Source organism: Neohortaea acidophila (genome assembly GCF_010093505.1).
Source record: "Neohortaea acidophila strain CBS 113389 unplaced genomic scaffold BDY17scaffold_2, whole genome shotgun sequence".
Classification (NCBI taxonomy): Eukaryota; Fungi; Ascomycota; class Dothideomycetes; order Mycosphaerellales; family Teratosphaeriaceae; genus Neohortaea; species Neohortaea acidophila.
In genome coordinates this window covers 351,331-373,582 of record NW_022985511.1, presented here as the reverse complement: position 1 = coordinate 373,582, position 22,252 = coordinate 351,331, and the positions used below count along the sequence as shown (strand labels likewise).

The 22,252-nt window shown below is 57.7% G+C and overlaps 12 protein-coding genes across 12 annotated transcripts; 5 read left to right on the top strand and 7 right to left on the bottom strand.

Moving 5' to 3' along the window:
• Window positions 1-160: 160 nt before the first annotated feature.
• Window positions 161-2,102, top strand: BDY17DRAFT_320887 (uncharacterized protein; the record flags this gene model as incomplete). The annotated part of the gene is made up of 2 exons (XM_033736523.1): window positions 161-1,759; window positions 1,815-2,102. 2 exons carry the CDS (start codon window positions 161-163, stop codon window positions 2,100-2,102), a joined length of 1,887 nt encoding a protein of 628 aa, XP_033592629.1.
• A 65-nt stretch (window positions 2,103-2,167) lies between these two features.
• On the bottom strand, window positions 2,168-3,177 carry BDY17DRAFT_245351 (uncharacterized protein; the record flags this gene model as incomplete). Its single annotated transcript, XM_033730622.1, has 3 exons — window positions 2,168-2,708; window positions 2,775-2,896; window positions 2,953-3,177. 3 exons carry the CDS (start codon window positions 3,175-3,177, stop codon window positions 2,168-2,170), a joined length of 888 nt encoding a protein of 295 aa, XP_033592628.1.
• Window positions 3,178-3,537: 360 nt separating this feature from the next.
• Window positions 3,538-4,455, bottom strand: BDY17DRAFT_290787 (ribosomal protein S27-domain-containing protein). The gene is made up of 3 exons (XM_033732568.1): window positions 4,332-4,455; window positions 4,114-4,176; window positions 3,538-4,046 (listed from the first exon to the last, which is right to left on the bottom strand). The coding sequence occupies exons 1-3, from the start codon at window positions 4,332-4,334 to the stop codon at window positions 3,864-3,866; spliced, it is 249 nt and encodes an 82-aa protein (XP_033592627.1). The 5' UTR covers window positions 4,335-4,455; the 3' UTR covers window positions 3,538-3,863.
• Window positions 4,456-5,478: 1,023 nt separating this feature from the next.
• BDY17DRAFT_245839 (peptidase C65 Otubain-domain-containing protein) lies at window positions 5,479-7,024 on the bottom strand (the record flags this gene model as incomplete). Its single annotated transcript, XM_033730670.1, has 6 exons — window positions 5,479-5,598; window positions 5,827-6,001; window positions 6,054-6,600; window positions 6,655-6,718; window positions 6,774-6,860; window positions 6,938-7,024. 6 exons carry the CDS (start codon window positions 7,022-7,024, stop codon window positions 5,479-5,481), a joined length of 1,080 nt encoding a protein of 359 aa, XP_033592626.1.
• A 295-nt stretch (window positions 7,025-7,319) lies between these two features.
• BDY17DRAFT_70250 (uncharacterized protein) lies at window positions 7,320-8,346 on the bottom strand. Its single transcript, XM_033738628.1, has one exon. It carries the CDS (start codon window positions 8,089-8,091, stop codon window positions 7,504-7,506), a length of 588 nt encoding a protein of 195 aa, XP_033592625.1. The 5' UTR covers window positions 8,092-8,346; the 3' UTR covers window positions 7,320-7,503.
• A 1,195-nt stretch (window positions 8,347-9,541) lies between these two features.
• BDY17DRAFT_307626 (CSN2 COP9 signalosome complex) lies at window positions 9,542-11,172 on the bottom strand (the record flags this gene model as incomplete). The annotated part of the gene is made up of 4 exons (XM_033735127.1): window positions 9,542-10,348; window positions 10,401-10,796; window positions 10,857-11,079; window positions 11,129-11,172. The coding sequence occupies 4 exons, from the start codon at window positions 11,170-11,172 to the stop codon at window positions 9,542-9,544; spliced, it is 1,470 nt and encodes a 489-aa protein (XP_033592624.1).
• Window positions 11,173-11,429: 257 nt separating this feature from the next.
• On the top strand, window positions 11,430-12,810 carry BDY17DRAFT_290783 (Pre-mRNA splicing factor-domain-containing protein). Its single transcript, XM_033732567.1, has one exon. The coding sequence runs from the start codon at window positions 11,483-11,485 to the stop codon at window positions 12,752-12,754; it is 1,272 nt and encodes a 423-aa protein (XP_033592623.1). The 5' UTR covers window positions 11,430-11,482; the 3' UTR covers window positions 12,755-12,810.
• On the bottom strand, window positions 12,755-13,738 carry BDY17DRAFT_70217 (uncharacterized protein). Its single transcript, XM_033738627.1, has one exon. The coding sequence runs from the start codon at window positions 13,340-13,342 to the stop codon at window positions 12,836-12,838; it is 507 nt and encodes a 168-aa protein (XP_033592622.1). The 5' UTR covers window positions 13,343-13,738; the 3' UTR covers window positions 12,755-12,835.
• Window positions 13,298-14,737, top strand: BDY17DRAFT_290779 (GTP-binding protein RHO3). The gene is made up of 4 exons (XM_033732566.1): window positions 13,298-13,689; window positions 13,761-13,829; window positions 13,889-14,271; window positions 14,341-14,737. Exons 1-4 carry the CDS (start codon window positions 13,640-13,642, stop codon window positions 14,460-14,462), a joined length of 624 nt encoding a protein of 207 aa, XP_033592621.1. The 5' UTR covers window positions 13,298-13,639; the 3' UTR covers window positions 14,463-14,737.
• A 1-nt stretch (window position 14,738) lies between these two features.
• Window positions 14,739-16,097, top strand: BDY17DRAFT_290778 (uncharacterized protein). Its single transcript, XM_033732565.1, has one exon. The coding sequence runs from the start codon at window positions 15,032-15,034 to the stop codon at window positions 15,797-15,799; it is 768 nt and encodes a 255-aa protein (XP_033592620.1). The 5' UTR covers window positions 14,739-15,031; the 3' UTR covers window positions 15,800-16,097.
• A 1,837-nt stretch (window positions 16,098-17,934) lies between these two features.
• Window positions 17,935-20,487, top strand: BDY17DRAFT_320880 (uncharacterized protein; the record flags this gene model as incomplete). Its single annotated transcript, XM_033736522.1, has 1 exon — window positions 17,935-20,487. The coding sequence occupies one exon, from the start codon at window positions 17,935-17,937 to the stop codon at window positions 20,485-20,487; it is 2,553 nt and encodes an 850-aa protein (XP_033592619.1).
• Window positions 20,488-20,963: 476 nt separating this feature from the next.
• Window positions 20,964-22,054, bottom strand: BDY17DRAFT_320879 (phosphoribosylaminoimidazolesuccinocarboxamide synthase; the record flags this gene model as incomplete). Its single annotated transcript, XM_033736521.1, has 4 exons — window positions 20,964-21,101; window positions 21,158-21,334; window positions 21,408-21,842; window positions 21,893-22,054. 4 exons carry the CDS (start codon window positions 22,052-22,054, stop codon window positions 20,964-20,966), a joined length of 912 nt encoding a protein of 303 aa, XP_033592618.1.
• Window positions 22,055-22,252: the final 198 nt, after the last annotated feature.

Sequence of the window (22,252 nt, the reverse complement as noted above, 5' to 3'; positions counted from 1 at the left end):
CCTTTCCCGCACCATGTCCTTGAGAGTCGACGACCGTTCTGGCCGCTCGCGTGCCCGTTCACCAGGAAGGGAAAGGTCGCGATCCCGAAGCGCCGTGCGTATGCCCGAAACCTCTCCAACCGCCAATTACTCCGTCCCACCCGCCGGATCCAGCGTCAACATGCCAGGCTCTTTCGACAATCCTCCGGCTTCTCCTCCGTACGAGAGCGAGCGATCGGCTTACTTTGCCCCGCCCAGGCCGTATCCTCAGGACGCGGATTACAAGGATTATCCCCCGAATGAGCGACCCGGCTACTACCCACCGCCAGATCGATATGACAACGGCTTGGCCTATGGGGATCCCCACCCTCCACCACCCAATCGCCAAGGCTCATATGGCACCTATCCACCACCGCGCCAGAATTCCTACGACGCTTACCCGCCTCGGCAGAATTCCTACGACAACTACCCACCGCAACTACAGCAGGCCCCACGACCGTCCCAAGCCGGGCGGCAACCGTCATATCCCTACCCTTCCTCGGACTCCAGATCCTCCTCCTACGGCTATCAGTATGCCCAGCCTCCGGAGAACATCACTTACAAGACGGATGTTCAGCGACGGCAATACTCCCAGTCCGAGGCCCCATACTATCATGACCAGCCTGGATCTCGCAAGCAGTCGCAGAGCGCGTATGATCCGAGAACGAATGCGGTAGAAGTCACGCCATATGACCGCTCCAGCGTTGTCTCGACTCAAAGCCGGATGGAAATAGAAAGACGAACGAGCGGCGGACTCCATAGTGTTGCTCCTTCAGACGCCTTGGCCCCACGCATGGCCCATCTCTCGGTCGGAGGACTCGGCGTTCACCAGCCCGCGGTCGGAGGAGAACTGCCTCCACCCAGTCCTCTACTCGAGGCTTACCGAGGAACCTACCAACAAATGTCACCCCTACCACTGGCCCATCGACCGCACGACGACGAGGATGATCTCAGCGACCTGGAACCCCTCTCACCCGCCAGAACGCATGCGAGCAGCAAATCCGTCCGCATCACGGAGGAGACGGTGATCCGCGAGAAGGAAAAGAAGCGCGTGACCGTCTACGATCCCGAAGAAGACGCAAAGAAGATCGGCAAAGCGCTCCGCCACCACGGCCACCCCAACGGCGAAGTCATCTGCCAAATCCTACCCACCCTCTCGCACGACCAGATCGTATATCTGCGCAAGGAGTACAAGAAGCAGATCCGCGTGCAGGGCAAGGGCGTCAACCTGTCGAAGCACATCAACTCCGAGCTCAAACACAACTTCGGCAAAGCGGCGTACGTCACCGCGCTCGGCCGCTGGGAAAGCGAAGGCTACTGGGCCAACTTCTTCTACCAGTCGCACGGCAGCCGGCGCGAGCTGCTCATCGAGGCGCTCATGGGCCGCAGCAACGCGGACATCTGGAACATCAAGGACGAGTTCAAGGACAAGCGGTACTCCGACGACCTCGTCAAGTGCATGGAGAAGGAGCTGAAGATGGACAAGTTCCGCACCGCCGTGCTGCTTGTGCTCGAGGAGCGGCGGCAGGAGGAGCAGGACGTGTATCCCGTGGAGTACCGTATGAAGGACATCGAGACGCTGCACAAGGCTTTGACCGCCCCGAAGGGAGGCGAGAGCACCATGTTGGAGATTATTGTGCTGCGCAGCGATGCGCATTTGAGGGAGGTGTTGAAGTCTTATGAGAGGGTGTATAATGAGAACTTCCCGCGAGCGGCGCTGAAGAAGAGTAATAACCTAGTGGTGAGTATTAGCCTTGAACGTGGTCAAAGAACAAAGAGACTGACAACAACCAAAGGGCGAAGTCATCGCGCACATCCTCAACGGCGTCATCAACAAGCCCGCCCGAGACGCTCTCCTGCTTCGCCACGCCATCGAGGACGTGGCGGAGAAGAACAAGGACGAGGAGCTGCGGTATGAACTGCTCATCTCCCGCTTGGTGCGCTTGCACTGGGACAAGGTGCACTTGCTGCGGGTGAAGCGCGAGTACGAGTCGAAGCGCGGCCAGTCGATTGAAGAGGACATCCAGAAGGCTTCCAAGGGCGATCTGGCCGATTTCCTTTGCGCGCTCTGTCAGACGAAGTAGAGTCTACCGCTTGATCAGGATAATCTAATGCCACGCTGCGTCCATGAGAGTCTCTCAGTAATTCGTCAATAATCCGTGAACAGCCTCGTCGACAACCCCGGCCTCTCCTCCCTCACCTCCCCCGCCTCCACCACCCGCCCATTCCCCTCCGCAACCCTCTCCTTCGCCTCCTTCGCAATCCACACCCCCGCACTCGTCCCCAACCGACTCGCCCCCGCCTCCAACATCCGCACCGCATCCCCCAAAGTCCGAATCCCCCCCGAAGCCTTGACCTGCATCCGCGCCCTCCCGCCCGCAGCCAGGACATCACAACACGTCGCCATGAGCCGCACATTCTCCTCCGTCGCGCCCGCCCCATTGAAGCCCGTAGACGTCTTGACGAAGTCGAAATTCGCGGCTGCGGCGAGCGCACATCCCGCGATAATCTGCGAGGCGTCGAGCTGCGACGTTTCCAGGATGAGTTTGAGGGTGGTGGGGTGCGGGGCTTGGGAGCGCAGGGCGGCGAGCTCGGTGTAGATGGAGGCGTAGGACTTCTTTTGGAGTTGTGGGTAGTTGATTACGATGTCGAGTTCGGCGGCGCCGGCTGCGAGGGCTTGCTTGGTTTCTCTGATGCGTTCGTTAGCGGGATTGTTTCGATTACTCGGTCGGGTGTTGATGCCATTTGGAACTCACTGCGACTTGTGATATAAATCATACGTTCCCTCATGGAACCCAATCACGCACGCTACCCTGACACCCGACCCTTTCAAATCGGCCACACATTGCTGCACGTATTGCGCGCGTACGCACACCGTCTATTGAACAAATCAGTCCAAAGCCTCTCATCAAGAGGAAATGGACAAGAGCCTACCGCAAACCGATCCACCCTCGCCTCAGCACAAAGATCATCAAACTGACTCTGCTTCGCCTCAAGTTTCAAAAGCGTATGATCGATTGTCTTGGTAAACGCCTCGCTGCCAATTGGGGGACATTGGGCCGCGGATGCGTGCTGCTTCGAGGCCACGCGGTACAGCACTTCGCCCTCGGTTTCGAGGATGATGCTGTCCCATTCGTCGTTCGTGTACCTGGTTGTCATCGAGTGAGTGTGGTGTGGCCGGGTTACCAATTCAGTGGATTGACGATCGAAAGGAAAAGGGAAGGCAATAGCAGAGCACGCAGGGGACTTACCGGTTCATGATGATATAGCGGCCTCTGATGCTGACTAGTTGACAATTTAAAGTTGGTTTCCTCGCTCGATTCCTGGCTCCATCGCGCCGAATGCTGACCGGGTTCACGATGTTAGGTTTGTGGGAGCGGGAGCGGTGCGGATTTCAGCCCATTGGCTTGGTGGGGTGGAGTGCAGGCAAGATTTGCGGAAAGTCCTCAGGCCCTCCATCTGGCGAGTCAGAGGCAGAGAGTGGCAGTAACTTGGACGATGAGCACGACGACAATGGCGGAGGCACACAGTCACTTTCATAGGTTCAAGTTTTTGATGAGTTGCAGCTACTCGAAACAAACAACGATGAGCAAGGGTATGGCATCCTCGACGGGGTCTATATCCGGTATCCTCGCCCTCGCAGTCAGAGCTCACCGAGAAATCGCCATCTCGCCTCCAATGCAATTGCAAAACGTGCCCCCAACGCCGCGTCCCTTAGTTCTTGCGCTCGAATCGCTCCATGCTTCGAAGGAGTTCGGGAGATGGACGGGGCAGACACCGCATGTCCTGCCCCCGCCTATCCGTCCATCTACCCCCCACCTCTATCCTCTCCATCCATCCTCCATCTACTTTCTCCGGAAAGAGCAGCCCTCTGTGAGTCTCGCCTTGCCACCGGTCGGCTGGCAAAGGACTTGCGAGCAGCCGGCGCAGACGACGACGGTTTGTGCGTGGGAGAAGACGGTGGTGATGGTGAAGCAGCCGGGGCACTTGACGTCCATGAAGAAGGATCGCGGGCCGGGGACGAGTTGCTGTTGAAAAAGAAGTGTGAGTGCATTGCTCCTGTACAGGTCCAGTGTGGAGGGGGACATGGCATACCTTCAGCTTGTGCTTGCGGGCCTCGGCCTGCGGCGTGGGGTTGAGGAGATCGACGGCGAGAACCTATCAGGATAGCATTAGTTTCTGTTGCTGGCGAGCAAGGCATGGGTGACAGTGGGCGGTCTGAGTGATGCAAGCGCACAGCCATCGAAATAGACAAGTGGTCGTGTGCTTGCTGCTCATCCCCGACCGCCACCGCCCCCGGGTGTCCCGCGTACCATGTTGACGGTGTTTCGATGTTATTCGTGGGTGGTGTAGGAGTTAATCGAATGGAGAATCGACTTTCGAAGTGCCGGTGATGAGTTCGATGGATTGGCGTGAGTTGTTGGTGGCAAGTGTTTGGGGAGGAGGAGCGGAGAGGTGCTTTTGGCATGACGGGCGAAATTTGCACTCGGTGGAAATGTGGGGCAAAAATCTTGGCATATAATTGGTGCCTCAGGCTGACTCATCTCGACACTCCCGACAGCAAAACCAGTCGACGCTCAGAAGAGCACATGCGATCGGGAATTGGCCTGCAATCGATACAGAATGGGCAACTGGGTCAGTGAGTCATGAAACCGTCGCAGACACGTTGACGGAATGAACGAGCCGAACAAGGGCCATGCTAGAAGTTAGCGACACAATCCTGTCGTATGCATATGGCGCCTATAGAATGCAATGGTATCTCATGCAACAAATGTCAAAGAGGAAAAAGGGTAAATCAAAAGCTCGTCTCGCAGTGGAGAGACACCACCCACCACCCCGTCCTTCTGAATCGCCATCGCCGAATGCAGGCTCCCCCCGTCCGTCCCGAAAACCGATGGTCAAAGCAGAAACACCGCCTTTTGGATGACCCCCCCTGTGCTGCTGCGATGTTCCGCCGTGCTATGATCTGTTGTTTGTGATTTTTTCGAGCGCAATGAAAAACGCTGATAGATTCATGCTGGAGAAGAAGGATGCTGTTGATGCGCTCTGTTGGTGTAGGGTACCCTGAGGTGAATAAGTCTTGGGGGTCGTGAGAATCGTGGGCCGTGGATGGCTCGGCATGAGTAGTGGTCGAAAGAATGTATTCGCTGTGTGGCTAGCCGTTTTCGCAAGGGCGGGTGGTACGCGAGAAGCTAGTCGAGGGTGTGACGCTGTCGTGTGACATTCATGAGCTATGGGGTGTCGAGTGGTCGGAGTAGTTCGGGGCAGTCAATGGTTGGCGGGACGTCATCCGCTGTTCCTGTGTCGCGTGGGCTTGCCGTTGCCCAGAATGTACTCGTCCTCCGGATGCCATTCCTCGGGCTGAAAGTCGGGATTCATGAAGTGCGCCGTGTTGTAGTGTGAGCTGGACGAAGTCGATGTCAGCATATCTGAATGTGAACATGAGGCTCAAGACTGTACTCACTTCCTGAACATGGCCGTCTGCAACGGTGATTGAGCCGTGGCTTGCAGGACATCGGGCTCAAACTCCCAAGCAGAGGGCCGGAAGGGGCCGCCGGCCAGTTGTTGCTGCCAACCCGGCTGTGGCACCATGCCCGCTTGTGCTAATGTGCGCACTGGCAGTTCCATCGACATTTGTCCAGGCTGCAGCAGCTGCGGAGCTGCATTTGGCGCTGCGTAAATCGGATGCGACTGTACGTTGGGCGGAGAGGCAGTGACCGAGGGATTTGAGAGGGTGTGAGCGCAGTGGTGAAGGGAGGTCGGCGGAGCCAAGCCATCAAACTCGCCATAGCCACCGGGGTAAGATACCCAAGCTTGGTGGGGGCTCACATACGACATGCCTGCGAATCCGGTCAAGAAGTCGGGCATGCCAATGGCGCAGATGGGCTCGCGATGGGTTTGGCTGGCGATCTGAAGATACGTCGACACGGAAGCCGCGGCGTGGGGGAGGTCTTGGAGTTTGTACAGCAGATCGTAGTGGCCCCTGAGACACGGTTAGCTTATCGCTCATTCGGGAGACCTTGATGTGCACATACGGTCGGTAGAGCAGTCGGACGGTCCCGACATCGAAGCCACCATGGTTGACTGGGGAGAACCTGTGCATGTTGACCTCGCTTCCTTCACTGCGGTCGAGGTAGAGGACCTCGAGGGTGATGCCAGCCGGGGATAAGAAGGTGTCCTTGAGAGCGCTGAGGCCGACGTTTTCGATTTCGGCGGAGGTGGGCATGACGGAGGCATTGCAGTATTCTTCCACGGTTTGTTCGAGGAGCCATGGAGCATAGTCTTGTGGACGAGTCTTCATCCAGGCTGCGGTGAGGGTCTTGAGGTAGGTTAAGATGCTGGCCTGGTTGCTTTCATCGTTGAAAGCAGCCAACAGGGTTTGCTCGGCATGGCCAGCCTGCATGGCACTCGCGACATCCCGCAAGAGGTCAAACATGGCATCGGCAAAGTCTTCGTAGATGAAAGGGTCGAAGCCGGCCATGTTGAGGATGTTTGAAGAGGAGCGTAGACGGGTCTCTTCTTCCAGGAATCGACTGGGGTCTCCATGATGGATGAGGGCTTCGAAGTAGCCGAAAGCGACCGCTGGGGTTCATTAGATCTGTGACGAATTGTGAAGGGGTGAGAGTGAGGACATACCACGCCAACCACAGCTTCCATCGCCTCGCACGGTACGGTAGTGTGAGTACTTTTGCGGGAGGGCCTGAGAAGTGGCATCAGAGGACGGCCTCACAGTTTCATCTGCCGCATCCACTCACCTCTGTTTTGGCTTGGAAGACGGGGTCAGCAGAGGCATATTCCGCCACAATTGCGGTACTGGATTGTCGTTCGCCGACCAGAGGTCCCTGTGATGACAATTAGTACTGATTCGATGACTCCTAGCAGTCCGGCGAGGCGGATAGATTAAATGATCAAGACTTACCGTCACCTCCGGTACGTACTCATTGCTCAACTTCTGGAACTCCGAGAGCTGCTCGTCCGACATGTCTTGCTGCGGATAGGACGCCATGTTCACCCGAGATGGACGGATGTGACGCTGGCGGGCACAAAGAGCAGGATCGTGGTGTTGATAGACTGGGTGAGTGGGTTGTTGCAAGTGCTGCTGCTGCTGAGGCTGAGCTTGGTGGAAGCTGGTTGCCGCCGGGGTCAAGACGAGATGTTGCTGAGGGTAGAGCGGATCCAGCTGCTGCAGGGGCAAATGCTGTAGCGGTGCATATGCCAGTGACGCAAGGGCAGGATCATGATATTGCTGATACGGACCGGGCGGGGGATGTTGAGGGAGGTGTTGGGAGTATGGGAAGAAAGGCGATGCTGCGTTCATGCTGGCGGCGGCGGCGGCCAGGCTTCCCGCTGCCTTCGCCAACGACACGCGCTAGACACACGCGACGATCGCCAGGTGGGGCCGACGACTTCAAGACGCTGTCTTGTTCTGATGCCACTTTCCAACCAATCTTTTGCTGTTCTCCACGTCGTCAGTCTGCTGTTCTATCACTGCGTGGTCTGGATGGACGATGTGTCGGTGTCCAGATTGCGTGGCTGGTTGTTGGCCTCTGCTGGAGTCACACTGGAATGAGGGCTGCGTTGGCATGAAACCGGCCAGTCTCCGTCTTGATCTAATGCACCGTCCGATTTGTCACTTGGCTTCCTTGTTTCCTTGTCGTTCCTATCAGCACACACAAAGTGCAGAGCTGAGGAGATACGGTGGAAAGGTTGGAAGTAGGCGGCCGACGGAGCAGCAAGCATGTGACCGATCAGCCCCAAGGGGAGCACAAGGGAGTGTGCAGCAACAACGCGAGAAGCTTGCGTGGGGTGCTGCACTCTCGCTTCTTCACCCAGTCCCTCGGGAACCCGAGCGAGAAAGGTGGAAGCAGGGGAGGGAGAGAGAGAGAGCGAAGCAGGGTTGTGGCAAACGAGGACAAAGCGAGTGGATCTGCTCCCTTGACCGCTGCACTGCTCTGAAGCAGAGGTAACGGAGGGCAGAAGGAGAGGAGAGCCCAAACGACCGGGGCGAGAAGGGCAGCTGCACGCCCAAGATATAAAAAGAGACACACGGGCCGCCGTGCAAAACTGCATCATCTCGGAACACACTCCCCCTTTCCTTGCCAGACGCCAACTGGGCTATTGGGAATACAGCTTGTGGCCTCGCGCTCGGCGGAAGCACATCCAGCCCGCTCCCCTTCATGCCAGGCACCGAGAACGGCAACGCGGGAGAGCAACAGCATCAAGCAGCAATACCGCAATCGGTCGTGCAAACACGCACTCCCACCCGCACGCGCCGCCCACTTCGGCACGGCACTACCAAGCTCCATATCATCCGCTCCCGGCAACACTGGTCGGCTCACATTCTGCTCAGTGTGTGGCTTTGGGCATCGCTAAATCCATCCGTTCGTAAACCTTCCGTCCCAAGAAGGCACAGCAATCAGACATCTAAGTCCGGGTAGGGACAATCTCTCAGTCAAAGAAACGACGCCCTACCAGCCTACCGCCCCACCGCACCATCTGGCGCTCGAGGCCGGAAAGGGGGAACCCAAGGAACACCACTCGTCCTTCTCGAAGCTCCCCTCTCAATCGCACTGACGTGCACCCATGACGCCATTCGATGCAAGCCTCTTTGTGATACGGGCGCTCACTGCGCGGGTGAGGAGCAGCGCTCTCTCGTGCATTGACGATATGACAGCCGCTTTCAATGCCACATGTAACGGCATCCCAACCACGTACAGGTAGGTGTTGTACCCCCTCTCGAAGATCCGTCATGTCCGGGACGATCGCAGTCACTTCCAATGCAAGCACCCGATCAACGCCAAAAGCCCCCATGCACAAGGTGACCAGGCAGTCTGCAGTCCGTGCGGGAACAACCTGTCTCTTTTCTCATCCTCGTCCAAGCCACGGCGCGGCATTCCGATAGCACGGTCACAGGGTACGGCGGTGTAACATTAAGGGGCTGAACTTCGCAGCTGCTTTCTTCAGACCTATCACATTATTACAAATGGATCTCTGCAATGACGGATTCTGATGAAAGTGACTCTGCGGTCTACGTACGCGACTGACTTGATACCGTCGGCAAGAACCCAAGGGAAGGGGATAGGCGGAAGGAGCGGATATTCGCGGCCGACCTTACACAAAGACGTCTAGCTACTCTCGTGTTTCGTGGTGGTTCTCGTCGCACAAAGCAAGATCGGAAGCGCAGGGCCGAAGATGTCCGAGATGGACACGCCTGGCACCGGTGCAACGGTTCTCTCCTCTCCCCTCTTGCTACAAACACGTTTCCCCGGTATCCGCGAATGCAGCCCTCCATTTAGCTGCGCGCAGCAATTCCAAATCTCTCTTGAGTGGATCTCTGTGCGCTGCTGCTGTTTTCGCGCCCAGTGATGGTCTCAGATCTGACTGCATCTTTCCGCCCGAGATGTCCAGATGGACAGATGGACGGCTGCAAGTCTCAATGCACTTCGCTAAGGATGATGCTTCATGTTCAATGGTGGGTTGCGGGAGAAATGTAGCCACGCGGATCAACGCTTTTTCATGCAAGTCATTTCGCCGCGATGCCAGGGGTCCGATGAGGCTTGCGCTTTCCAGCGTTTGCAGCCGGACGCTGGGGCGTCGGAAGCCCATCTGCTGGCGATCCGAAAGGAGCACCAGCGTCGTCTGTCTTAAAGCCTTCACTGTCGTTCAGGACGAGATTGGCCAGGGAGCGGATGGCTTTCGTCCAGTCGGCAACGGCACTCATGCGCTCCTGATCCGCACCGCTCTCAATCTCCACCGTACCTGCATCCTGGTTGATCTTGCCGCGCAGCTTCTTGTCCATGATCAAGAAGCCCACGATATCCTGCACCTCTGCGATGGAGATGTCGAGCTTTTTGGCGATGAAGTCCAGCTTGAAGCGCGTGTACGGCGCGACGAGCTTCACGACCGCTTTCGTCCGCATGCTTCGCGTCACCTCGTCGATGTTCTCCGCAATGAACTCGTCCTTCACCAGATCTTTGTTCCGCTGCAAGACGCCTTCGTAGCCTGCCATGTCGTCTCGTTGGTACGCGTCCACCAACTCTGTCATGGCGGCTATCCGCGGATCGTTTTTGTACGGCTTGGTCTCTTGCGAGTCGAAGGGGTTGATGTCGGAGCCCATCAGCATGGTGGTGAGGACGAGGTATTTGAGGACTTGGATGCGCTGGAGCGAGCCGGCTTCGTCGTAGTTGCGGAACGATTCGAAGAAGTCGCTTTGGGCAGACTTCCAGTTCTCCTCGCTCATGTGCATCTTTCCACCGCACTCACGGATGATGCCCATGATCTTGGGATGCGGGACGGCGGAGCGTACGCCAAGAGCACGGTTGTAGAGGCCCTGCAGCATTTCGTTAGATGTGGCGAGAATGGGTGTGGTACAAATAGCTCACCTTCAGTCGTTTGTTGTTCCTCGTCTCGGAGTACATCTGAATCTCCAGCGCATACGCCTCCATGGAGTACGTTCCTTTGCTTGGATCATCTGTTCCATCTTCTCTTTGACAAGCTTTGTGCAACTCTCTGACCTTCTCCGTCAAGCGAGGATAGTCTTTCTGTGCAAGCCACAGTCTCGCCAGTTTGGTATTTGTCGACAGCCACAACCGCTCGTTGTTGGTCGCCTGGAAGGATTCGAGAGTCTTGGAGTAGAATTGTTCCATGCACGCATTCGCCGCCTCGTCTTCTGCATTCTTCTCGATGAAGTCGAGCATGTTGTTGATGGATTTTTCGGAGTAGTTGCGCGTGACGGCGGATTTGACGTATGTGAGGAGCTCGGTGTAGTGTTCGACGGCCTGGCGGGGTCAGCTGGGGCCAGGAGGGATGGAGAGTCGCGTCTGCAACATTGAACGTACCTTATCGTACCAGCCCAGCTTGAACTCGAGCTTGATGGCCTGTTTCAAGCCTTTGAACCCCCAATCGCCCTTCTCTTCCTCCAACGCGGGCACTCCCAGGAACTCCTCGATTGCCTCCTCCGGCGCATCGCCTTTCATCTGTTTGGCATTGTAGTATTTGTTCTCAACGTCCACGTCGCCCCCCTGATCGGCATCATCATCGTCCTCGTACTCGAAGTCGTAGCTGTGGGAGTCAGCTGGATGTAATGACAAACGGTCGACGAAGCACTCACTTCTCGTTGTCCGAGTCTTGCATGAAATCATCATCGTCCGACATCTTGACGGTGTGCCGTGTACTTGTGAATTAGGAGCGATGAGTGCGAGAAGACGACCACCTCAGATAACTGTCGGTGGGTCTAAGAAATAGATGGGGGTGGGAGGTGCTTGGTTTGCAACATGTCAGTTCGGAGGTGTCGTGAAGGCATAAGTTCAGGCAGCTCCCGCAGTCGACGAGATTGAGCACGGGCCACCTCCGCATTCCGCTTACACTTTTCCCGCCGCCACGCACCTTCGACTCACGAGCCCTTCACCAACACTCCTTCTTCCACGCACCCACCCACTCCATCCCTCCCGCCAACGTCGCCAAAATGGGTGGCGATCTCAATCTCAAGAAATCATGGCATCCCAACTTGATGTCCAACCAGAAGCGGGTGTACGAAGAAGAAAAGAAGGCTTTGGATGAGCGGAAAAAGATCGACCAGGTGCTGAAGGAGCGCGAAGAGGAGCGCAAGATCCTCGAATTGCAGCGCTTGCAGGAGGCGTCTGGAGGGGCAAAGGTGGTGGATAAGGTGCACTGGATGTACAATGACTCGCGCGCCGGTGGACTTGGAGGCGCCGGCGGCGTGAGCGAGGAGATGGAGGGCTATCTGCTCGGCAAGCGCAGGCTGGGCGGCTTGGTCAAGAGAAGCGAGACGGAGAGTCTGAAGAAGGATGCTGGAGGGAACGCTGGGGAGCAAGGGTTTATGGCGCTCAATGGCAATGCCAATACCGCGCGGGATACCATGGCAAAGGTAGCGAACGATCCCATGTTGGCGATCAAGAAGCAAGAGCAGGCCGCGTATGAGGCGATGATGAACGATCCCGCCAAGAGACGCCTGTTGATGCAAGCTGCGGGAAAGACGGAGGATGACGGAAAGGATAAGGAGAAGGAGGGCAAGCACAGGCATCGCCATCGACATCGACACCGAGATGAGGATGGACACCGGAGTAAGCGAAGGAGGTACAGCGACGAAGGTGAAGAACGGCGCTCGAGAAGCCACCGGTCACATAGACATCGACGCCGATCGCCGTCACCCTCCGACTCCAGATCCCGCTCACGCACACCTCCCCGAAGAAGGTATGAGGATGCGGGACGCAGTCGCGACGAACGAAAGTCTCGCTCACGCCGCGAGCGCGATTATACCCCATCACGGTCTCGTTCGCGATCGCCGCCGCGAAGACGAGACGACGATGAGCGCAAAGATCGCCGGCGGTCGTATCCCAGCCCGCGGAGATCAGGATCGTCAGACTCGCGCTCACCCTATCGACGGAAGAAAGACGATGACTACGATGACAAGCGCCGCCCATCCCACCGCAAATCTTACACCTCCCCTCCGAAGGACAACGATAAAGCCGCGACGGATGCCGACGCCGAGCGTGCCGCTAGACTTGCGGCCATGCAGTCCAACGCGTCCGAGCTGGAAAGTGATCGCAAAGCTCGATTGGCCGAGATCGAGGCGCGCGAAGCGAAGCAACGTGAGGAAGAGGATAAGAAGCGGTCAGAGACTGGCAGATTCATGAGCGGCGTGCGCAAGAATGCCGAGGGAGTGGACATGGGGAGGCGACTGCAAGGCCGCGGGGGAAGGATGGAGGAAGATTGAAGTGGTGCACGTATGCGCGAGACGATTGCTGTCTATATCATGTATTCGAACAAGATCTCAATTATCTGAGGAAAGACGAGCTTAAGGTACGTGAATGACTGCCGGACAGGTGTCAACAAGGCTTGGTGCTGTAGAGAAAAGACAGCCCTCGCTTTCATGCACGACATGCAATCCCCCACAACGGGCCGGATTGCGGCTTTCGCTACCTGCCCGCCGCCGTCGATCTTGGCTGAGAATTGGCGTCATTCGACCACCGATGAAGGCAAGCCGTGCAGCAGCCCGCAGCTCATCAATGCAAGGCCGCGTGTGCGGAATGGATGGGAGGGCAGATGTGGGATGGGAGTGTAGCATTGAGTGATGTCCTGGGAGGAAAAATAAGACGAAGTGCCGCGAATGTCGAAAAGCAGGCCAAGCATGCGCAGCCGTTGCCGGATGGTTGGCATACCGAGGACATGCCGCGGATCGACGGGAAGCTTCGGCCGGCGCCACGTTTTGCGCTCCAGATCCAGAGCACGCTTCGCCCATCTTGCATCCCCAACCCGTCTTGCACTTTCCCCATCTCTCCACACCTTTCTCTCCCTCCTCCATTCACCTCGCTGACGTACCTGACCTCACGAAAGCCTCTGCTCTCTACCACGACTGTCGCTCTCTAGCCCGTGTCTGCGCGCAATCGGTTCTTATTCTTCTTTGCCGCGCTTCCTGACGACGCTCCGGCGCATTGACGCCCTCTCTCGCCCCCACCCCATCTCAACGACCTTTCTGCCGAGTCTTCGAGCACTCCATCATCAGCACTGCCGCTTCTCTTTGCACAAAGGGCAAGCGCGATAGAGTCGGGCTCTCTCGCGTACGGGCGACTGGCAGCTGCGGCATTGGCAGTTGGGCAAGATGAAGCTATGTGGCGGATCTAAGACGGTGCAGCGCAAGCTGGTATTATTGTATGTCTCTAATCTCTCCCCTCCTCAGGACGAGACGAGGGGCCAGCCAACTGACTGATCCGCTCCCACAGAGGCGACGGCGCATGCGGCAAGACCTCCCTCCTTAATGTCTTCACCAGAGGCTACTTTCCCACCGTGTAGTAAGGCCGGCAACCCCATTCATCTCCTCTCCCTCCGCATCTAACACACACCCTCCCAGCGAGCCCACCGTCTTCGAAAACTACGTCCACGACATCTTCATCGACGATGTCCACGTCGAACTCTCCCTCTGGGACACGGCGGGGCAAGAGGAATTCGACCGTCTACGCAGCCTGAGCTACGACGACACACACGCCATCATGCTGTGCTTCAGCGTCGACTCGCCCGAGTCGCTGGAGAACGTGGAGAGTAAGTGGGTGGGGGAAATCGCAGAGAACTGCCCGGGGGTGAAGCTGGTCCTCGTTGCACTGAAATGCGACTTGAGGGGCGAGAGTGGAGACGATGCGGACGATGCGGCGGCGGCACAGGAGGCCAAGCGGCCATGCATCGATTACAAGCAGGGGCTGGCGGTGGCGGAGAAGATTCGGGCGTTGAGGTATCTGGGTAAGTGGTCTGCGCTCTTCTCGAACGGGGTCGTGAACGGACTTGCGCTAACGATGCTGCGCTTGACAGAATGCTCGGCGAAACGCAACCGCGGCGTCAATGAGGCCTTCACCGAAGCCGCGCGCGTGGCATTGACGGTCAAGGCGAAGAATGAGAAGCAAGGCGGCATGAAGTCATGTAACGTCATGTGAGGAGGAGGAGGAGGAGGAGGAGGAGAGGCGACGGTCCCGACACCTCGCACGTCCTTTGATGTTTTGCAAAAGCATATACCCTTTGATATCATCCGCGCCCCCTTGTATGAAGGGGCGCGTGGATTGGCGCGGCGTTGATGGGAGGATTGCACTTTTTGGGCTTATTCTAGCTCTGGCGCTGTTGGTGTTAGCAGTCGAGAGATAGGATCAGAGAAAGAGGAAGAGCTAATCGTCGAGTCCAATGATCAGAGTCACTGTGTTGCCGTGCCTGAAACCTCCAAGTTATTCAATTTCTTTGGTGAGTTGGATCGGGAATAAGGCGAGCTCGCCCGTGTCTCGGACACCTTTGCCGCCTCGTTGCCCCTCCTGCGGGGTGAAGTCGGATGTCAGGGACAAGGATGTATGCCGAATGTTTGACTGCCACTACGAAATCAGAGTGAGAGTAGACCAGACATTCTCCACGATATCAACTTTGCATTATCCTCTCTGACCGGACTGCCACGTTGTCAATCGACGAACAATACGAGACTCGACATCACATCTACAACCACATCCCACTCCCCACAGCAATGTCTCATCCCGGCCGCCTGGAAGGCAAAGTAGCCATCGTCACCGGCGGCGGACTCGGGCTAGGCGAAGGCATCGTGCGCAAGTTCGTGCACGAAGGCGCGCGCGTGCTAATCTTCGACATCCACAAAGCGAATGGCGAAAAGGTGGCCGCCTCGCTCGACCCCAAGGCCGTCAAGGCTTACGAAGGCGACGTCACCAAGACGAGCGATTGGGAGGCTGCGGTCAAGCACGCGCTCGATGCGTTCGGCAAGCTGGATATCGTCGTCAATAACGCTGGGGTGGTGCATAACGCCCAGGCTTCCGACACGGTCCCGCTGGAGGAGTACGAACGCATTATGAAGATTAATGTCAGCCCGCTGTATCACAGTGCGAAAGCGGTGCGCCCCGTCTTCCAGAAAGCCGGAGGAGGCGTGTTTGTCAACGTCAGCTCCATCTCCGCGCCGCGCCCCCGCCCCAACCTGGTGTGGTACGCGGGGTCAAAGGGGGCGGTGAGTGCGGTGACGAAAGGGCTGGCGGCGGAGTTTGCAAAGGAAAATGTGCGCGTGAACGCCATCTGCCCCGTTGCGGCGGCGACGGGCATGCTGGCGTCGGTTTTGGGCGGCACGGATACGGAGGAGGGCAGGGCGGGGTTGATCAAGGGGATTCCGCTGGGGAGGACGGCGACGCCGCAGGATATTGGCAATGCGGCTGCCTTCTTGGCGAGCGATGAGGCGAGTTTGATTACGGGGATTGAGCTGTATGTTGATGGGGGAAGGTCGCTGCAGTGAGAGTGGAGGGGTTAGGGACAGGGATGGGAGGTGCCGGAGGTAGAGATGACGGTTCATGTCAAGAAGTGCACGTATTATGTGCCAAGGAGACAGGGAATATGGACGCCATCAAATGAACATGGAAATACACGGAACAAAAGCCTCGCAATTGACGGACAGGGAACGTGAAGCCACAGCCTCATCAGTCAGGTACTGTAAGCCTGAAGGGAGGTAGCTAAGAACGTAAGAGGCAAGTGTGAAGACTAGAAAGGATGACGAAAGAGAAGAGGAAGAGAATTTCGCGTGCTAAGCTCGTGCATCCTACCCAAGAGCGCGTGGAGAAGACGGCGCGGTGTGTGCAGTGGTACATTTAATGAGCAGGATCCGCTGGCTCGTGTGCTTGCGCGATGCGTGCAGCGGGCCATGCATCAGAGATCCTCGCAGCCTTGTAATCTGTATATTGTCCCAGGGTGAAAGCAGGGCCGGGTGATGAAGTTTCAAGGCACCCATGTCGTCGTCGTCGGAGAACACGAGAGCTTAGGAGGGTTTGTAAGACCTGCGCACCTTTAGATGGCGAAGGCATTCCTCCGCGGCTGATTGGCAAGCGAATCCTGGCAACGGGCATTAGGGGAATTTAAGATTAATATGGCCCAGATGTGGGTCGGAGGGAGGTCCGTAGAGGGGCGTTGGGGCATTTTCATCATGCATGCATCACCGATAGCAGCACCCTCACCCATCCATATCCGACGAGTGGTGGGCTGCAACACATCGTTGTGAGTCGTTGGACAATGAGACGGGGAGCAGATGAAGGGTTTGTTGCCCCTGGAGAACACGAGGAAGGCTCCAACCAGACCACGACCAGCCAGCCAATGAGCGCCCGCAGCGAGTTTCAGGGCGGTTCTCCTCGAACCTGTGAGTTGTGCAGCCACGCTGTGGCGGCAGATTACACTAGCCGTATCGGGACTAGTGCATGCTGACACCATGGGCGTCGAGGGGCTTCAGGTGTGCAATCATCGTGCAGCAGGGCGATGCTGCTCTACTGCACGTCGTGTTTCGTCGCGACACTTTACAGCTCGCTGGCAGCCAAGTGTTGATCACCATGCCCAGACGCGCACGCAGACGACGACAGGCGTTGCTGGTGGTTTCCGTTGCTCGAACGTTGCCAGCTGCCTGGCTGGCTGACCGTTGTCGCAGAGCGCTCCTGCGCGGCATCTCATCGTTGCGGGTGGAATTAAAATTGCATTCCCCAGGTTTCGCGCCCATTTCGGCTGGTTAGGGGCAGAGTCTAAGCCGGCGAACTCGCCGATCGTCGCCCATTGACAAGCCGGGGGCCCTGCTCGCGCGTGTAATTTCAGCGCGACAGCCTCTGCTCCGGGATGCGCCATTCGTGCGCGCCTTCTCTCTCTCCCACCGTCCCTTTTCCTTCCCGCGGCCTCCTCCTCCTGTCATCCACCTACACCTTCTCCCCCTCCCTCCTTCTCCGCTTTGCTGTTGCTGCCTCTCTCGCAATACTGCTGTCCGTCGAGACCTCACCGTCGTTACTGTTTGAAATTCCCCGCGTGCCACGTCACGCGCCGCACGCGTCTGCAAGGCTGCGCTCGAGCATTCCCCGCGTCCGATTCCTTCAACAATCACGCCCACCACGCTATTGTCGTCCGATTCGCCCACATCACATCGCCTCGCCTCGCCTTCTCGCCGCTCCATCTCTGACAAACAACACGATATGCAAATTCCCGCCGCGCGCTGCCATCCCGTCAAATTGCAAACCTCCCAAAACCGGCAACGAAGCGCAGAGGCCAGCTTCGACCACGAGCTCTAGTTTGCAAACCCGTCCGAACAAACGCGCCATCTATCCGGCGACCGCGACACCTGCATCTTCCGGCAATCCGCAGATCTGTAGCACAGCAACGCCTTTCCGCCCTAGAAGCGAAATTGAGGCGACGACGCATCCATGCATTGCAGCGATTGCTGATACCTTCTTTACCATTCACTCACCCGTATCCACTCGTTCAACACCATATCCACTCATTTGACACCACACCTTCCTCGACAGGCAACCAAGACACCAAACCCCGCTGCAAATGCAGCCAACATCCCCGCGAAGACCGCCGACTCAGGCACAACATGGTCCACCTCGTGCCTCTTCGGGCATGAAGATGTACCCTCCCCAAGCCCCGCTCGATGCACGATATCGGCCACGGCCTATCCCACAGCAGCATGCACCGCCAGTGCTGCCTCAAGAAACGAATTGGCCGCTCGAAAACGAGGGCGTTACGGCCGACAGCGAGCCCGAACACTGGCCACTCCCACCACGTACACTATCCCCCTTCCCTCCGCGCAGCAACAGCCCCCTGGGCCATCCTCCGCGCCATCCCCCACCCTCGCAGCCGCGGGTAGACTATCAGTTCTCCTTCTCCGATCGACCCCGTCCGCCATACCGTCCTGGAGCGTCTGGCAAACCGTACCCACCCCCTTCTCCGTCTCAGAAGATGCACCCGGGCAATGCACAATGGGCTGGCGACGGATACAACGCACCCTCTGCGCCCGTCTACTACCATCGCCCGCCGCAGCCTCGATCACCAAAGAAGCCTGCCCACGGCTTCTCGGGCCCGGCGCCTGGCACGCACTACCAACAAAGACCCCCGCGTCCCCCTGGGCAGCGTTCATCAAGAAGAGGCCCAGCGGACTTGCCTCGTCTGGCGGTCCCCGCGCCGCTGGCCGAAAGGTCTCCCAACCCTCCCACCCTCACTCCAGCCAGCGACCATGCAAACGAGCGGATTCCGTCTTACTACTTTGAGAAGTCGGATGGCTCCCAAGAAGGGGAATCATCAACCCCACCAAACGAGGTGGACCACAACGAATCTCCAACACTTGCGCAGCGTACCGACGAGAACGGCGGGGCGAAGCCAGTCGGATTCGCACAAAACATACATGAGAACGCTGAGATGAAATCGGCGCGTTCAGATAGTGTGACACCTACCCCTATGATCAGGCAAGCTAGCTTGGGCAAGAAGACTCGACCTGCCTTGACAACCATCACCAACGGGGAGAGGAGGAGAGAGAGCAGCTCAGGAGACGCCAATACCATGCACTCGAGCCAACCAGAGTCGTCCGACGGTCTCACTCCTTTCATCGAGGCACACGAACCCGTACCGGGAGCCTGGGTGTCAGAAGGTCCGACACCCGACGACAGTGCGGGCCAGGACAGGACTCTGGATCATGACAACAGTGTTGCAAGGGATGCTACGGGTGTCGCGGCCGTTGTCGGAGCAGCCGGTGCAGGCGCCATGGTGGTAGACGCAGCAGAGGCGGACGAGAACGACGCAGACGCCAGAAGCAACAGTCCACGACGCAGCAGTCATCTCCTCGGCCCCGTCCCTGGCCTACAACGCCAATCTTTCACCGCGTCAGAAGCTGAGATTCTTGATATTCCTGCGGAACGCCGATCACCAGTACTACGGGCTCAGGATGACGATCCTCCCGCCCCGCTCTCGCCCCTTGCCCACGCATACGGTGATGAACAGAATGATGTCCACGAGTACGGCGCTATTGGCACCATTACCGAAGGCGGGCCCTCAGACGATACCGAAGGTCTCACCGAAAAGTCCGAAATACGTCGCTCACGCCCGTCATTCATCGAAGATGATACCGCTGGGGGAGAACGCGGCTCCATGACCTCACTCCCTGACCTCATCAGACGAGCGACCAAGTTGGCACGGAACCTCGACCGCGGCAAGACAGCCAGTCGACTAGGCATGAACTTCTTCAACACCTCGGAGTCCGATGTGAATGTGGAGAAGTACCGCGCCGCGATCAACACCCGGCAGTCGAAAGCGAGCATGTCGGACATGCTAAACGTTGGAGGCCAGAACAACGAGATGCGCAGGAGTCTGGGCCAGTTCTCTTCGATGCTGAGACACTCGCAGCTGCCAAGCGACAGCGATGCCGCAGAAGTTCGCGAGAAGACCAAGAGGAAGTGCTGCGGCATGCCGCTCTGGCTGTTCCTCTTGCTTCTCGCCCTGTTGGTGCTCTTGATCGCCGCCGCGGTAGTCATCCCCGTGGTTCTATTCGTAATACCCAAGCAGCACCCAGCCACCACAGCCGCAAGCAAGCCCACCTCCGGCACACTCCAAGGTTGCTCCGCAACGCAGTCCTGCGAAAACGGCGGCGTGCACATCATCGCCCGCGACAACTCCTGCAGCTGCCTGTGCGTCAACGGGTACACGGGCGAAACTTGCAGCGTGCACGAGCCCTCGGGCTGCACCACGACGGCCGTCAGCCTCAGCTCGCAAGCCACCATCGGCTCCGACCTGCCGCAGCTCATCGCCAGCTCGGGCGCGGACTTCAACGTCCCGCTGAACGCCGAGACGCTGCTCGGCCTCTTCTCCACCGCCGACCTGAACTGCGCGCAGGAGAACACGCTCGTCACGTTCCAGCAGGATGGCGCGACGCGCCGCTCCGCCTTCACGGACACGGGCTCCATCACCGATTTCGCGGGCGTTGCTGTGCTGTACATCCTGCAGGCTTCGGGCGAGCTGAACCAGGCAGCGAGCGCGCAGCACACGCTGCAGTACTATTTGAGCAGCGCGGGACAGCAGTCTGGCTCTGCGGCGCAGAATATTTCCCTGGGGAATGGATTCAGTTGTAATCTGGAGGAGAGGAAGTTGGCGTGGACGCTGAGCAGTGGGGCCACCGTTTCTAATCAGTGAATCTATGTTGCATGTTTGTTGTTTTAATCGGAGTAATGTTAAATGGGCTGAGGGAGCGTGGTGGTGAATGCGGGAAGGGATGACTCGTGCGTTTGAGCAGGAGCTACTAATACACGGCGGGACGGTTGGGGAAGAGGAAACCGTGGTTTGAATGCATGTGTGCGAGTTACTGCTGGTTCCGTGCTCGCTTGGGAAACAAGGTCGCAGGAAAGGGTGAAGAGCAATGGGGGAGGGCCTCTCCTCGCGCCAATGGACGACGTTTTTGAGTATGGGTTTACGTATATATGAAGGCAGACGTTAGCTTGACTACATCGAAGGGGATCGGATCCTCGAAATTCACAACAGTTGCGTGTTTCGCCCTCGCCTTCCTGTATGTTGAGTACTGCGAGCGATTTTGATGGGCACCGCGAGGACCTAAATCGCTCAGCCATATCAATCGAAGGGGATTGAGCTTCGCGAATGTCCATCGGCACCTCTCATCTATGCTTCTCCCCCGTCAACCTCTCGTACGCTTCTCGATACCTCTGCTCCGTATCCCTCACCACCTCCTCCGGCATCCTCACTCCTTCCTTCCCCTTCAGGCCCGAGCTCGTCAACCAATCTCGAAGCGGTTGCTACAAATGTCTCATTAGATGTGCCCACTATACAGCATCAAACAGACGGAACTCACCTTGTCATAACTCTGCTGCCCTCTCCCAATCTCATATCGATCCGCGGGCCAGAAGCGCGAGCTGTCCGGCGTGAGCACCTCATCCACCAGCACCAGCTCGTTCGTCGCCTCGTCGAGCCCGAATTCGAACTTTGTGTCGGCGATGATGATGCCGCGCGCAGCGGCGTAGTCGTGAGCCTGCAACACACTCTTCTCAGCATTCTCCCCCTCTCACAAACGATAGAAGGAAAGCGAGTAAAGGTCCACTCACCATCTGGTAAACCTTCAACGAAGCGTCCTCAATCCTTCCCGCCAACTCCTTCCCCACAAGCGCCGCTGCCTGCGTCGGACTGATGTTCTCATCGTGCTCGCCAGCCGGAGCCTTGGTACTCGGCGTCCAAACTGGGGTGTCGAATTTCTGACTCTCCTGCAGGCCAGACGGGACAGGAACGCCGTGCACGGTGCCGTGCGTTTTGTACTCTGCCCACGCGGAGCCGGTGATGTAGCCGCGCACGATGGACTCCAAGGGGATGATTTTGAGGCGCTGCACAAGCATTGAGCGGGTGGAGAGGTTGCGGGGAAGGGAGGGGGGGAGTGCTGTTGGGGTTGGGAGGAGATGGGTGCGGAGGGTGGGGAGGTGGGTTTGGATTAGAGAAAACCAGTGGGCGGAGAGCTGGGTTAGGAGGGCGCCTTTGCCTGGGATGCCCTGGGAGAGAGTGAGTAGATATTCGGTTGGTGCAGACGGGGGCTTCTTACATTGGCGAGGATGACATCGTAGGCTGATATGCGGTCCGTGGCGACGAAGAGGAGGGTATCGGAATCGATCTCGTAGAGTTCGCGAACTTTGCCGCTCGCGATTTTTTTCAGCCCGTACTGGGTGAGATCGAGGTCAGTGATGGTCGTATCTGTTTGTTCCATTCTTTCCGTGATGCAGGATGGGAGGGTGGTGGGTTATTGGAAGCGAAGAAACTCGGCCCAGCAGGTGGAACAGTAAGACGGCAAGGATTCTGGGAAAGCCAAAAAAGCAGGTTTTCAATTAAACATCCGCTTGGGTTTGAAAGAGTTGTCACAACAGAGGCGCAACAATATCAATTGAGTCGTGAGTCAATATGCAAT

What these genes read in the sequence shown, in the direction of transcription:
- BDY17DRAFT_290787 (XM_033732568.1), bottom strand. An exon ending in CCCGCAAGCACAAGCTGAAG is followed by an intron (nt 4,047 to 4,113) that starts GTATGCCATGTC and finishes CTTTTTCAACAG; the next exon opens with CAACTCGTCCCCGGCCCGCG.
- BDY17DRAFT_70250 (XM_033738628.1), bottom strand. Translation starts at nt 8,091, where the DNA reads ATGATGCAGTTTTGCACGGCGGCCCGTGTGTCTCTTTTTATATCTTGG.
- BDY17DRAFT_290783 (XM_033732567.1), top strand. Translation starts at nt 11,483, where the DNA reads ATGGGTGGCGATCTCAATCTCAAGAAATCATGGCATCCCAACTTGATG.
- BDY17DRAFT_70217 (XM_033738627.1), bottom strand. Translation starts at nt 13,342, where the DNA reads ATGGAGGAGGGAGAGAAAGGTGTGGAGAGATGGGGAAAGTGCAAGACG.
- BDY17DRAFT_290779 (XM_033732566.1), top strand. Translation starts at nt 13,640, where the DNA reads ATGAAGCTATGTGGCGGATCTAAGACGGTGCAGCGCAAGCTGGTATTA. An exon ending in CAGCGCAAGCTGGTATTATT is followed by an intron (nt 13,690 to 13,760) that starts GTATGTCTCTAA and finishes CCGCTCCCACAG; the next exon opens with AGGCGACGGCGCATGCGGCA. An exon ending in GGCTACTTTCCCACCGTGTA is followed by an intron (nt 13,830 to 13,888) that starts GTAAGGCCGGCA and finishes ACACCCTCCCAG; the next exon opens with CGAGCCCACCGTCTTCGAAA.
- BDY17DRAFT_290778 (XM_033732565.1), top strand. Translation starts at nt 15,032, where the DNA reads ATGTCTCATCCCGGCCGCCTGGAAGGCAAAGTAGCCATCGTCACCGGC.